This window comes from Chinchilla lanigera, unplaced genomic scaffold (assembly GCF_000276665.1).
Source record: "Chinchilla lanigera isolate Chin_1 unplaced genomic scaffold, ChiLan1.0 scaffold00019, whole genome shotgun sequence".
Taxonomy (NCBI): Eukaryota; Metazoa; Chordata; class Mammalia; order Rodentia; family Chinchillidae; genus Chinchilla; species Chinchilla lanigera.
This window is the reverse complement of record NW_004955420.1, coordinates 9,722,695-9,735,611: the sequence shown is the minus strand read 5'-3', so window position 1 is coordinate 9,735,611 and position 12,917 is coordinate 9,722,695. Positions and strand designations below refer to the sequence as shown.

At 36.0% G+C, this 12,917-nt stretch overlaps 1 protein-coding gene and 1 long non-coding RNA gene across 3 annotated transcripts in view; one reads left to right on the top strand and one right to left on the bottom strand.

Moving 5' to 3' along the window:
* Positions 1-4,435: 4,435 nt before the first annotated feature.
* Positions 4,436-7,756, bottom strand: LOC102018291. Of its 2 annotated transcripts, none has more exons than XR_260688.2 (3): positions 7,704-7,756; positions 4,994-5,118; positions 4,436-4,559 (listed from the first exon to the last, which is right to left on the bottom strand). It is a non-coding gene; the product is annotated as an uncharacterized LOC102018291 (long non-coding RNA). The 2 variants fall into 2 exon arrangements; XR_001233744.1 differs by lacking the exon at positions 7,704-7,756 and adding an exon at positions 7,304-7,690 and having other exon boundaries at positions 4,994-5,115.
* A 49-nt stretch (positions 7,757-7,805) lies between these two features.
* The window catches only part of Ccdc39 (coiled-coil domain containing 39), a 38,731-nt gene continuing 33,619 nt past the window's right edge, over positions 7,806-12,917 (top strand). The window contains exons 1-3 of the mRNA XM_005383062.2: positions 7,806-8,015; positions 10,887-11,006; positions 12,663-12,809. Of these exons, the coding sequence (XP_005383119.1) occupies positions 7,926-8,015; positions 10,887-11,006; positions 12,663-12,809 (357 nt within the window). The 5' untranslated portion in view covers positions 7,806-7,925. The remainder of the gene's footprint in view (positions 8,016-10,886; positions 11,007-12,662; positions 12,810-12,917) is intronic.

Below are 12,917 nucleotides of genomic sequence, written 5' to 3'. Positions count from 1 at the left end.
GACACACACGTATCTGTCTTTTTAATTAAGCTATCATTCCCTAGATTTAGATCATGTGGTCTTCCATGATGTGTAACATACCTAGGAATAACCAATTTAATCCTGTCTTCTTGAGTTTGTTTAAGGGCTGATAAAAGAGTTAATGAAGATACAAGTGAAGGAGAGCATAAATGGCAAAACACTCATTTGAAAAGTTACTTGTCTATAGTTGATTGAATAAAAATATTTTATTAAGCCTTTTGTCAGCAGATTATGATACTTACCTTATGTATAACACTCATTATTAACCATAGCTCTCATTTTCTTTTGATACAATGAAAAGAGTAAAAGAATTTTCAAAGAACATGAAAGGACTTCATGAAATTCTATTGCAGTTAACTAAATCAACATTTAATACTATAAAGTAACTCAGTAGCGAAAGTGTTCTAATTTTTATATTAGTTGATATATCCTTATCCTTGATTTATAATATAACTATACTTTTAAAACATTTTGAACATGTGAGAAAATGATATATTACAAATCTGCCAAAGAAAAGGAGGCAAAAACCAGCTAACTTCTGATTTAGGTTGTATATGAACTTTAGTTGTGTTTTGAAGAGGAAAAAAAAAATAACAAAGTAACAACAACAAAGACAAAACCAAAACAACACAGAAACAATACAGTATTTCAAAACAAGATGATGGGACATTAATAATGGTTAACAAATAAGTGAAATAAATGAAGTAGTTTTGGATGATATGGGTTATCTGTGCTGATTCCTACACATGGTCTTTACTTTTCTAAAGTTTATTTTTTGATGATTCATAAAGAAATATTAATGTACATAGTTAAACACTGATTCAACAACAAACTTCATGTTTATAAATTTTCATATACCTAAACTGTAAATCATCTTAAAGGATTGATTTACATATTGATCTATCTATTGAAATCTTAAATTTAAACGTTCCTTGTTAATTATTATCCTTACCATGGTTGCTTCATTACAATATTAACTAGCAGTGTTCAGAAAAAAAGGGGCCTATGATTTTATAGCTGAATGTTTTAAATAGACTGTCACAGAATTCTGTGTGAAACCAAAGATTTTGTCATTTTAGAGCGAGAAGGAGTTGAGAGAAAAAGATGTTAATAGTTTGTTAGGTTAATATTTGGTCCACAATCATTTTCCGTTTTTTGTTTTTTTTTTTAGTATGTCTTAAATGCTGCATCCAGAGATTTGGCTCAGATGTCAGGAATAATGATCTTCATTATAATGGTAGACCTTGATGAGGGTTCTGGATAAAAAAAGAAAAAAAAAAGAAAAAGAAAAAAGCACTCTTAGTACTTTACATATACAGACATGTAGCACCATCTACTGGATTAGAGTAAGTGAACAAAGTCTGTAAACATGTCTTTCCACTATCAAAAATGTGAGCTTCTGAATATAAAAGCTTCTTAAAGTATTAGCTTACCCCATTTAAAAAACTTTTTGGACTATTTTACTGATAGGTGAAAATACTTAATAAAAAGGACCTTCTTTCCCTCTTTGTCCTAGGTTTTAGGTGACAGTCACGGAAAAAAAATGTTAGCTGTTATTTATAGTCACCCATCTACAGCAACTGATCACACACACACACACACACACACACACACACACACCACTCTACCCAATTTAATTCCATAATAACACGCATACCTATTGTACCCACATCAGTTGCATAATGCTGTTTACAAAGCAGTGGTTGTTGTTGGTAGTATAAATTTTGTGATTGTGCATTTCCCAGAAAAGGACACGAGAAAGTATAATCAGAGAAGTCTTTCCTCGATGGATCCCTTGCATTAGAAAAATATTCTTTTTAAATATAGCTATGGCCCGTCATTATCAGGAGAAATAAATCTGTAGGGATAATCTGTTCATTAATTCAGCAACTATAAATTGATAAATTAATATGGGCCAACAGCAAAATATTTATTTTCCTTAAAAATAAGGAAACCCTACAGTGACATCAGAAACTTTGCATAGTCTTTGGCTATGAATCCAAGGCTCCTTTACAAGGGCTTGCAATGTCTTTCACTAACAGTGCACAATAGCTAGTTATCTGATGTAATATTGTGAAGTGTACACATTTTCAAAACGATATAGATGCTGGTCAAGACCCTCATCTCTAGGATTACTTTTTGTGTAGGTAAGGAAATTGTGGAAGAGGACAATTATAGGATCTCTTCTGACATTCTTCCTATGAAACTTATTTCATTAACTAAGTCATTATCTACTTTATTATAGATTGTAATAAAATACATTTCCTCAGGAGGTAGTAAGTGCCTAATCAATAGAAGTGTAATTCTGATGTATACCTTGTAGTCAGGGGCCACCTTGGAGGTTTCTTCTAATTCTGAGGTTATATACATGCTCTGAATCTAATCATATGAAACTATATTAAGAATTAATTACATAAAGAAAATCTGAATGAAGATTGAAAATGTAATCAAGACATCATATTTCTGTGTAGTAAAATAACATAATAAAAATTACAGTTCTTTTTTTTTTGTCTTTCTGATACAGGGTTTCACGACACAGTTCAGGCTGGCTTTGAACTCACTTTGTAACCTATCCTAGCCTTGAACTCAAAGTGATTCTCCTGCCTCAACACTCCATGTGCTGGGACTACAGGTGGGCAGCACCACACCCGAATAAGCTCTTCTTAAATTTTTCTGTATATTCAATAGAAGTTCAATGAAAATTCTCAGTACCTTTCCCTTTAAAAATAAAACAAAACTTGGCAAATTGCTTCCAGTTTCAAGATGTATTTGAAAATGTGTTTTAGATAGACTGAAGATTATTTATGATGGTGGTGATATACGGTACATTTGACCTTACCATGCTTTAAAGCTATACTACTCTAAAAAGTGTGATACTTTTGTAGAGATAAACAAATCAATGAAACACCAAATATATTTTTGCGTGTATGAGAATTTAATATACAAAAAAGATCCATTTTAAAGAAATGGAGAGGGACTATTTGACAGTCTACTACTATTTGTTTTCAAAAAAGTTGTAAATATACTTCCTTTTACACATGAATACAAATTTCATGTAAATTGAAATTTTACCCAAACATATATAATTATAAAAATAACAAAAAATTATTGGAGGCCATTTTTATAGATTTTTGGTGAAAGTTCTTCCTTATTGTGGCATAAAACATAAAAGTCACCCATGAAAAGACTTACAGATGTAAGTATACAAAAATTTAAAACTCTTCAATTTCTATATTTATTCAGTCAATGGATTTTAATCAAGTACTTCTCATGTTGTAGGAATCCCATAGTTTCTGAATACAGGGTGAACAAAGTGTATCTGACTCTACCCTTATGCATCTTAAAGTCTAATGGCAAAGATAGAAAATAAATAAGCAAGAAAATATAAGCATAATTACTAACGTGGTGCGTTGTTTAGGTGTAATCACTCAATGTGAAAAGCTTGCCATGGAAGGACAGGGAAAAATTATACTGAGTTTGAATGGGTAGGAAACATCCCTCTGAGTTTATAGATAAACTGAAGAATAATACAGCCCTGATGAATAATGTAGAACAAGCCATTAAGAAAGGAAAATGTTCCAGATTTTAGGAATTTTATATACACACCCTTCCAGGCCATGGCCTACCTCTTCCTACCAGGCTTCACTTCCTAACGTCACACCCAGCTGTAAGCCCATCATTGCACTAACCCTGGGGTGAGTATTACACACTCATGATCCAATCATATCCCCCAAATCCCACCTATGAGCACATGAAGTTTGGGAGGATATTTTAGGTATCAACTGTAACAGGCACTTCACGTCTGTTTTCTTTCCCAAACTCTTGCCTGACCACTAGGCACACATGATTAGACAAAAACAAACTGTGCATTTCAAACAACACTTGACTGGTACTCTTCAGTAGTGTCAAGGTAAGTAAAAAATAAGAAAGCCTCAGAACCTGTCACAGACCAAGGGAGATGGAGGAGACATAACAACGAAATGTAGAGTGGTATGCTGGAATGGAGCCTGGGATAGAATAGGAAGTCACAGAGGAAATGGGCAATTTGGAGCTTACTTTATGGCAATATACCAATACAGGCTTCTTTATTTTGACATATGCACTATGATAATGTGGATTGATAACATTAGGGAAAATGGAAGCTGGGTGAGGGATATATAGACACGGTACTATCTTTACAACTTTTATGGAGATCCAAAGGTATTCCAAAATAAAAATTATACTGCAAAACTTGTATAAACATGTTTATAATAGCTTTATTCATGATTTCTCCAAATTGGAAACAATCTAGCAATTGAAAAATAAACTCTTCATACATAACACGATATAGGTGAATACCAAAAATCCCATGTTAAAAGAAGAAAAGCAACTTAGATTAAAAAAGGACGTGCTGATAACACTCTGGGTCCAGTCATGAGAGAAATCACACAATACTTTAACAGGGAAAGTTAATCCCAGCTGCTTGAACTGCAGGAGCAAGAGGATTCGTTGAGCTCAGGAGTTCAGTGTGAGCCATGCTGGGCACCACGGTGAGACGTCTAAAAGCAAAAACAGAAACAAACAAACAAAAAATAGAAACAAAACAAAAAAGTGTTAATCATCATCGGACTGGAATAAAAAGTTTGCTCTTAATAGTAAAGAAAATTCTAAAGAATACGGAAAGAGCAGATGTGAGGAGCAGCCACCAGCTGTAAAGCTGAAATACAGTACCAAGAACACAGCTTTCAGGCTCACTTATGTCAGGGACGTTTTGGTGCCAGCGGAACTTGCTAGAAATGTGTTCTCCATGGTGCTAGGAAATGCATGAATGGGAGCTGTCTCCCTGGAAAGCACCTGCTACAAAACTGCCCAAGTCGAGAGGGGCCAGGGCTCGAAGAAAAGTAGCCGGGTGGTGCTGGTTGCTGTGTGCCGCAGGAATTAGGAACCGGAGAGGCCTAAGCACTGCAGGAGCAACACGCTGGAGAAAGCCTACCGTGCAGCGGTTGGATGCCCAGGAAGCTGTGTGTACTGCAGAGCCAGGGTGGACAAGTTGCGCCTGCTGTAGAAGCCACAAAGGAGAAACCATTTTCCTTCTGCATTGTCTTCCTGTGCCCTCTACTGAAAAAGCTTGATGTCAGGCACACTACCAAAACCAACCAACCAACCAACCAAGACACCACCAACAAAACAAAACAGAACACAAAAAGCACAACTCTTTAAAGAGCCTGCACTATTTTCACAAAACGGGCAAAAGAGGTGAATTTGGACTTGAGATGCAATAAATCATCAACTGGCACACTATACCACCTCTGTTTACTTTGAAAATTTAAAAGAAAAGGAACTAATTCAGACAGAGTTGTCTCTAGGGGTTGGGGGAGGTGAGAATAGGGGTTGACTGCTACGTGTCCTTAGAAAAAAAGAGAAAGAGACACCACAGAAAAGAGGCTGGGTGAGGACACAGTGGGAAAGACACTGTCTGTAAGCCACAGGCCTCACCAGAAACCAACCCTGCCAGCATCTTAATCTTGTATTTTCAGCCTCTAGAACGTGCAGAAAATAAGTATTTGCTGTTTGCCATCCAGTCTGTGGTATTTAACTTTGATATCACTGGCAAAGTAATACATATTACAAACAGTCACCTGGGGAGCAAGTGCCAGAGGCAAAGAGTAGAGGTTGTGGCTTTGGGTCTTCAGAAATACCAATATTTTGTGGCCAAGGAGGACAACAGAGAACAGCAAACAAAACCAATAAAGCTCGTGGGAAACTTTCCCAGATGACAGAAGGGAACAAAAGCCAGGAGGAGGACATGGTTTAGTAGGGGAGGGACAGCTGAACCGCTAGATCAGGCACCTGCGTGGCCCAGCAGCCTAATAAAGAAGCCGGAAATAGCAGCAAGAGCAGTTTCCAAGCTGTGATGGTGAAACACACTCAAAACAAAGTTACAAATAAAACCACAACCAATGTGAGAGAAAATATTATTTATATTCTTACAGACAATACTACTGACAACATTAAAAGCGCTGCTACAATTTACAGAGGAAAAATGGGCAAAGGATACAATAAAGAAATTTTTAGAAGAAATGTGATACTCGTAGTCACTCAGAAGTGTGATACTTAGTGTCATTTACTATTGAAATATTAACAGCCACTGTATTTTGCCTTTAGATTGTGAAATAATATTTCATAATGTCCACAGTATGCAATAATACTTTCACATTACTGGTAAGGAAAATCTTTATCAAAGACATTTTAATGTTACCTATCAAAATAAAACTGCTTATGTCTTAAAATTGCTTCGCCATCAATTTTACTTCAGGAATATGTTTTGCAGAAACACGTATGAGTAATAAGTCTATATCTTATTACATGTAACCTAAGGCACTATTAAAAGATGTATTTCCATTTCTGAGATTTTAAAATGTGAAAATAAGTACATTCTAGAATTGATGACATATAGTATTACAAACATATTAATGGCAGCATTGTTTAAAAAGTTGTAAGTGATTGATAAAATGGTGAATTTGAAGCTTCCATTAAAAGATGAAGGTAATCTAAGTATACTGCCATGGAAACATGGCCACCACTGTTACCTGAAAAAAATGAATTTGCAGAATATTTATAACGTGATTCTAGTTCTATAGGATAAAATCTCACCTATGTATATACTTATGGCTTAATTAGAAATATGCTAGTAGAAAAAACACCAAATAGTTATAGGTTCTTGAGAATGACTGGCATGCAGGTAAAAAATATCTTTTCTTTTGCTTTGTATTTCTATATTTTTCTATTTTTAACAAAGACAAACTTATTTTTGAAAAACAAAAGTTCTCTTTATATTTTAGCCTTAATAATTTGGTTTAGGTGAAGTTAATTATGTGGAAATAAGTCAATAAAAGGGTTACATCTACCTAACTATTTTGGAATTAAAGTATTTCATGTTCAGCAACAAGGTTTGTAAAAGTATAGATTTTTGCTTTGATATTTAGCTTTGAATGAATTCAAGTATAGTTATCTTCTACAACTTGTAGAATCTTCAAAGTGAGAACAAATTTGACACAGGATTCGTGGTGATGAGGTGGAGAATAGGGGTGTCACTTTAAGTTAGAGCAGTGTTAGAGACAGTTGTTCATTAGATATGAAAAACTAATTATGCTCACAATGCTTAACCACTTCACCTTAGGGAGCTTCAATTTATCTAGAAAAACTAAATTGGTTGTTTTTTCCTGTCTAGTTCTGAGATACTATACAACAGAGACTAACCCAAATGCCTACCTAGGCTAACAGGTAAATTCAAACTACTGACCTGGCGAAATGCTTGCCGTTCTAAAGGGGGTGCCTGTCTTTCGATAATGTGGGTTCTGTCACCTAGCCTACTTCGAGATAAGGAAAAATATTTCTATGTGAAAGTCCACGTCTTTAAATGCTCACATAGGACCCTAACCCTAACCCTGAGGTTCCGAGGTCGGCCGGAGGACCCCGCAATGGAGCTCCACGCCTTGTTAGCGCGCCTCTACCGCACTCAGCTGCGAGAGCTGCGCAGCGAGCCCCAGCTAGGGATCTAGGGATCCAGTGCCGGCACCGGGGCCGCAGATTCTACACCCTCTGGGGAGCTGGGGAGCTGGGGAGCTGGGGAGCGACCCGAACCGCCTTTAGGTTGAAAGTTACTCCCCCAGCTTTTGTGCATGGCGAAGTTGCTCTATTACCCCGGGGGCTCAAGCAAGATTCTTCCAACAGGAAGCGGAGAATTCCCAACCGGAAGTTCCTCCTACTTGCCTGAGCGCTTCCTGTTTGGTAACTAAGGACGCGAAGGGGTTGCTGGGCTCTGGTGGCAACTTTGCGGGTGCCTCAGCTAGACTCGGGTATCCCCCGCTGGAGAAGGCGGGCTTTTGTTCTGCTCTCTATCTGGAATTCTCCACCTGTTTGCCATGAGTAGCGAGTTCCTGGCGGAGTTGCACTGGGAGAATGGGTTTGCCCTCCCAGTGGCGAATGAGGGGAACAAAATGCTGGAAGATCAGGTAAAGAAGACCTGGAGGAAGAAGAGAGGACCTGTTGAAGGTGTTTTCTGGTTGGCAGCACCACCCCAGCCCTTTTATTTCTGTTCTTCCCTAATCTCATCCTTTGTTCTGCTTCCCTGAGCCAAGTCCTTCCTGTGTCATCTTGCCTGCTCCTTTGTGCAGTTGTGAAGCATTTAAAAATTTTATTGAAAGAGTAGTTGCTATTCAGAGTTGTAAAACCTGGGTCCTTATTCTTTTCTTCTCATTTATTCCACTTACTTCTCTGGTCTGGAGAGGAAAGGCTGCCATGCTTGCTTTTTCTTTGAAATTAAGCACTGTTTGCAAAGGGATTTTGGAGGTCTGCATAGCAACAGTTATTTGCATATGTTTGTAAGTGAAACACGTCCTAGTTGATATTTTTTTGTGAGTTTCTGCCTATGATGTTTAAAGCTGAAAGTGACTTGATATGTTTTTAAGAGGGTCATTCTAGCAAGAATGTAAAGTGTGTAAAGTAGAACTTTCTAAGTGAGGATCAAGTTGTCACAGATTGACATAAAACATTTTACATTGTAAGGACACATTTACATCAACCACAGTTCACAGCACTTGGATTTTCTGAGTTCCTATAAGAACTGACTATTCAGCTCAGCTTACAACATTGTAAGGCTTCTGAAGTCTGCATCTCCACATTTGTCCAAACTGACCCAGCACACCAGTTCCTAAGTGATCTGAACCACATAGTCCTAGTCAGTCATAGTCACAGCAATGGTCCTACTTCATGGTGTCCATTTTTTGGTTAGCTTTCTATTATTGTTGCAAAATACCTGAGATGAACAATTTTAAGAGGGAAGCTTTACTTTGGCTTATGGTTTCAGAATTTTCAGTCCATGGTCAGCTGGCCCCATTGCTTTTAAGACTGTGGTGTGGCAGAAACATGGCAGAAGGATGTGGTGGAGGAAAGCCACTCATGGAGAACAGGAAGAAGAAGAAGAAGGAGAGAGAGAGAGAAAAAGGGATCAGGGTCCCCATATAACCTTCAAAGTGATCCATTTCTTCTAACAGAGCCTCACCTTCTAATAGCCCATTTAGCTATAAATTCATCCATGGATTAATCAGTTGGTGAGGTAGTGCCCTCATGATCCAGTCACTTAGACTCCACTTCTGAACACTGCTGCATTAGGGGATCAAGCCTTCGACACACGAGCTTTCAGGGGAACATTTCAGATATGAACAATAACACCCATTTTAAAAAAACGATATGAAGGGACTGTTTCCATGGGGAACACCAAAACCTTCTATAGATAATATATATATCTATATATCTGTATCTCTATATATATCCTAAATACCTTCATTTTAAAATTTATTATTTATTATTATTTGTCTTTTTCGAGACAGGGTCTCACTATGCAGTTCAGGCTGGCCTTGAGCTCACTTTGTAGCCTAGGCTGGTCTCAAACTTGCAACCATCCTCCTGCCTCAGCCTCCCGAGTGCTGGGATTACAGGCGTGCGTCACCACGCCCAGCTTCATACCTTCATTATTAAGTCACAAAAATAAAGAAATGAATAACTTCTTAATACATTAAAATTATGGCAAAGTAAGCAAAAGAGGGATTTAAAACTCAAAACTGAAATAAATGAACTAGCTAATATAAAATATGTACAGAAAATCTGTGTGATGAATATTATGTAATAAGGCTAAAGGCTAATATTTAATATAATTCATAAGTTTAGTAAAATATAGGACGTAACAAATAAGTTTGTATGTTTCCTTGAATAAAAATTTTAGTATTCCACACTTCAGTGGACTTCGTTGTACCCCTGTGACGTACCCATAACTTTGGAGATGTCGTTTGATTATGAGGACATATATTTTTGCTTTGTTGACTTTTTATACTGCTTTGAGGTATGGCATTTTCTAATGGTTCTGAGAAACTGTCTTGCAGTTTCCCAAAGGTTTATTTTGCCTTTTTAATGGTTATACTGTTTTGTTTCTATTAGGAGTTCGATTCAAGGACAAAATGTATTAAGAAATCAATTTTAATCACATGATAAGCTTAACCTAAATTTATGAATTTGAAAAAGTAGTTGAGAGAGAAGAAATCATACCTGGTATATAACACTAGTAAGATTGGTAATTCCTGTCCCCTTTCCCTCACTCCTCTTCCATCCCTCCCTCCTTTTCTGTCTCTTTCTTTCTGCCTTGCTAGTATGTTCTTGATCACATGAGCCATCTTGTGATTTACTTAGGGAAAAGAATCTCACTGTGGCCCTGTAAAAAATGTAGTACTACTGTATGAAAAAATGTATTTTAGCAATGGCGCCTGCTGTGCTGCAATTCTAAGAGTGCTTTCTGTATTGTGTTACTTTCCCATAGGCTTTTCTAAGTGACAACACCATTTTACATTTAAAAGACAGTTTTTAGAAGTTCCTGTATTTAAACAAGCAAAATTATATGCTGGGATGTTTATATCCTTTCCAAACTCATATGGGGAAGTCCTAATCCCCAAGGTGATGGTTTTGGAGGTAGGAACTTTGGGGGGTAATTAGGTCATAGGACAGGAGCTCTTATAAATGAGCTTAGCGCCTTTAAAAATAGAAGATATAAGAAACAAATGATTTTTTTCTCTGTCACTAAGGCATCTGTCTGTAAACTAGGAAGAGGGCCTTCACTAGAAATCAGGGCTGCGGGCACTTTGATCTTGGAATTCCCAGCCCTCAAAATTGTGATCAATAAATGTCTGTTCTTTAGCCACCAAGTCTATGGTATTTTTGTTATAACATCTTAAACATACTGTGACAGAACATTTAATTTTCTTTTGATTTTTAGGTCCTTCAATATGGTAAAATATAATAGGACTTTGGTTGATCACAGTATTTATTATTTACAGTTATCAAAGCTGCAGAATGAAAAATCAAACATGCAAGATCAGCTATGTGACTATGAAGATCGAATTACTGCTATGAATTCTCATTTCAAAAATGTTCAGCAAGAATTATCATTTACACAGGTATGGTAACATTGAAATTGATGTTTATTATATCTGTGTAGTCATGGAACATTTCACAGTTAGTTTGTATTTGTGATTTTATGTTAGAGATATAATAGAAAGATAGCATAATCCAACCATTGTGAACATAACCTTGAATGTTAAAGCAGATAGAAAAAAAGGTTTGAGAAACAAATTACTGCTACCAATTTTAAACAACAGTTAATTCATATTAAAAGAGAAATCATCCAAACAATCTCATGTAATAGTAAGCAGCAGATTTATTTAAGAAGGATACAATAATGGCAGTATGAAATGATAGCTTATAGGTAGAAACAGAGCTAATATAATGCAGAATAGATTTCTATCTTCTTTTCAGTTTTTCAACCCAACCCATTCTACTCACTTTAGTAAACTTTATGGTGTCAGGGTATTTTAGTATAGTTCAAGAACTGAAATTTTAATGATAATCATTATGTTAAAAAGTTAAATTATGTGTAGTCTTTTTAAGATAACTTGAGAATACATTTTAGAAATAACACAAATATAATTAAATTAAAACTCAAAGTAATGAAATAAGCTTCTGTTTTAAGAATAATCTAGCTAAGTGTAGAGATTCACTCCCTGATGATGCCCAGAAAGCCAGACAACTTGAAAAATAAGCATAAGACTTCTTTATCAACTTAAAAAAATTCATTTACTTTTCTGAGAAAAAATTATAAATCTTAAATGACATACTCAATGTATCATTAATAGTTTGCAAATCTTATTAGGAAGTTACATATTTAATAAACATTTGAAAACAATACTCATGAGTCTTGAATACTTTGTTTGAGTAATGGACAAAACTATCTGGAACAGTAGTTTTCCTCAAGTTATTAAACTAGTGATTTGAGGACCTGAGAGACAGAATCACTGTAGGTGTATTTTAATACCACCAAACTTGAATGAACAAGCCTGGATTAAATAGAGACATAAGATGGTACACTTCCTACAACAGTAGCAGCTTTAGTACTACTAGGCTAAAAGTAATACTGACAGTATGAACTTTGAAGCACTACAAGATCACCAGTCAAGAAATTTTTTATTAGATAAAAAAACAAAGGTACAATTGTATACTAATATACTCTTAAGAAATATTTACCACCATCAGTTTTTAAGGAATTATTTTAAAGTTATCTGTTAGTTAAAATATGTGATCAATAATATAAGTATTCCTTTTCCCAATTATGTTTATTATGTTTAATTTATTATTATTATCATTGTTATTATTTGGTACTGGGAATTGAACTCAGGACCTTGCATTTCCCAGGCAGGCTCTATGTCGCTGAGCTATCTCCCCGGCCCTATTTCTTACATATAGGTAAATAATGAATTATAGCTTTTAGGTCTCAACACATAAACTTTGGTTTCCTTTGGTTTTCCTGCACCAACATAGTATCTGAAGGCTGCTGGTGCTATTTCCTCCGGGAAGTCCATGCGCTGACTTTCTTACCAATAGTGAGCAGTGTTAACCACACCGTCATCACAGTCTAATGTGAAGGTTTCATCGTAGCGGAGTTAAGAGTCCTTAATCAGAGTGTGTTGGGGGAACTTCTTTTTGCCTAATGGATTATTATAAATATTTCATAATAATACAACTTAAAAAGCATTTCCATTTTGTGTATTTCTCTACAGTCTCTTTACAAAGCAAGGGAGAATGAGATTGAAAGTGAAGAACATTTTAAGGCCATCGCCGAAAGAGAGCTAGGACGAGTGAAGAGTGAAATACGACGACTAGAAAATGAGATAGCTTCCATACGCGAGCGGAAAACTGACAAGGAAGTATGTGACCAGACGTTTTATACTTCAGGACCTCTCTCTCACGAAATGAGCTTCTTTTTTCTGTAAAGGAAAGCTGTTCACTGGTTTCTTGACATTTACTTAAGTTAT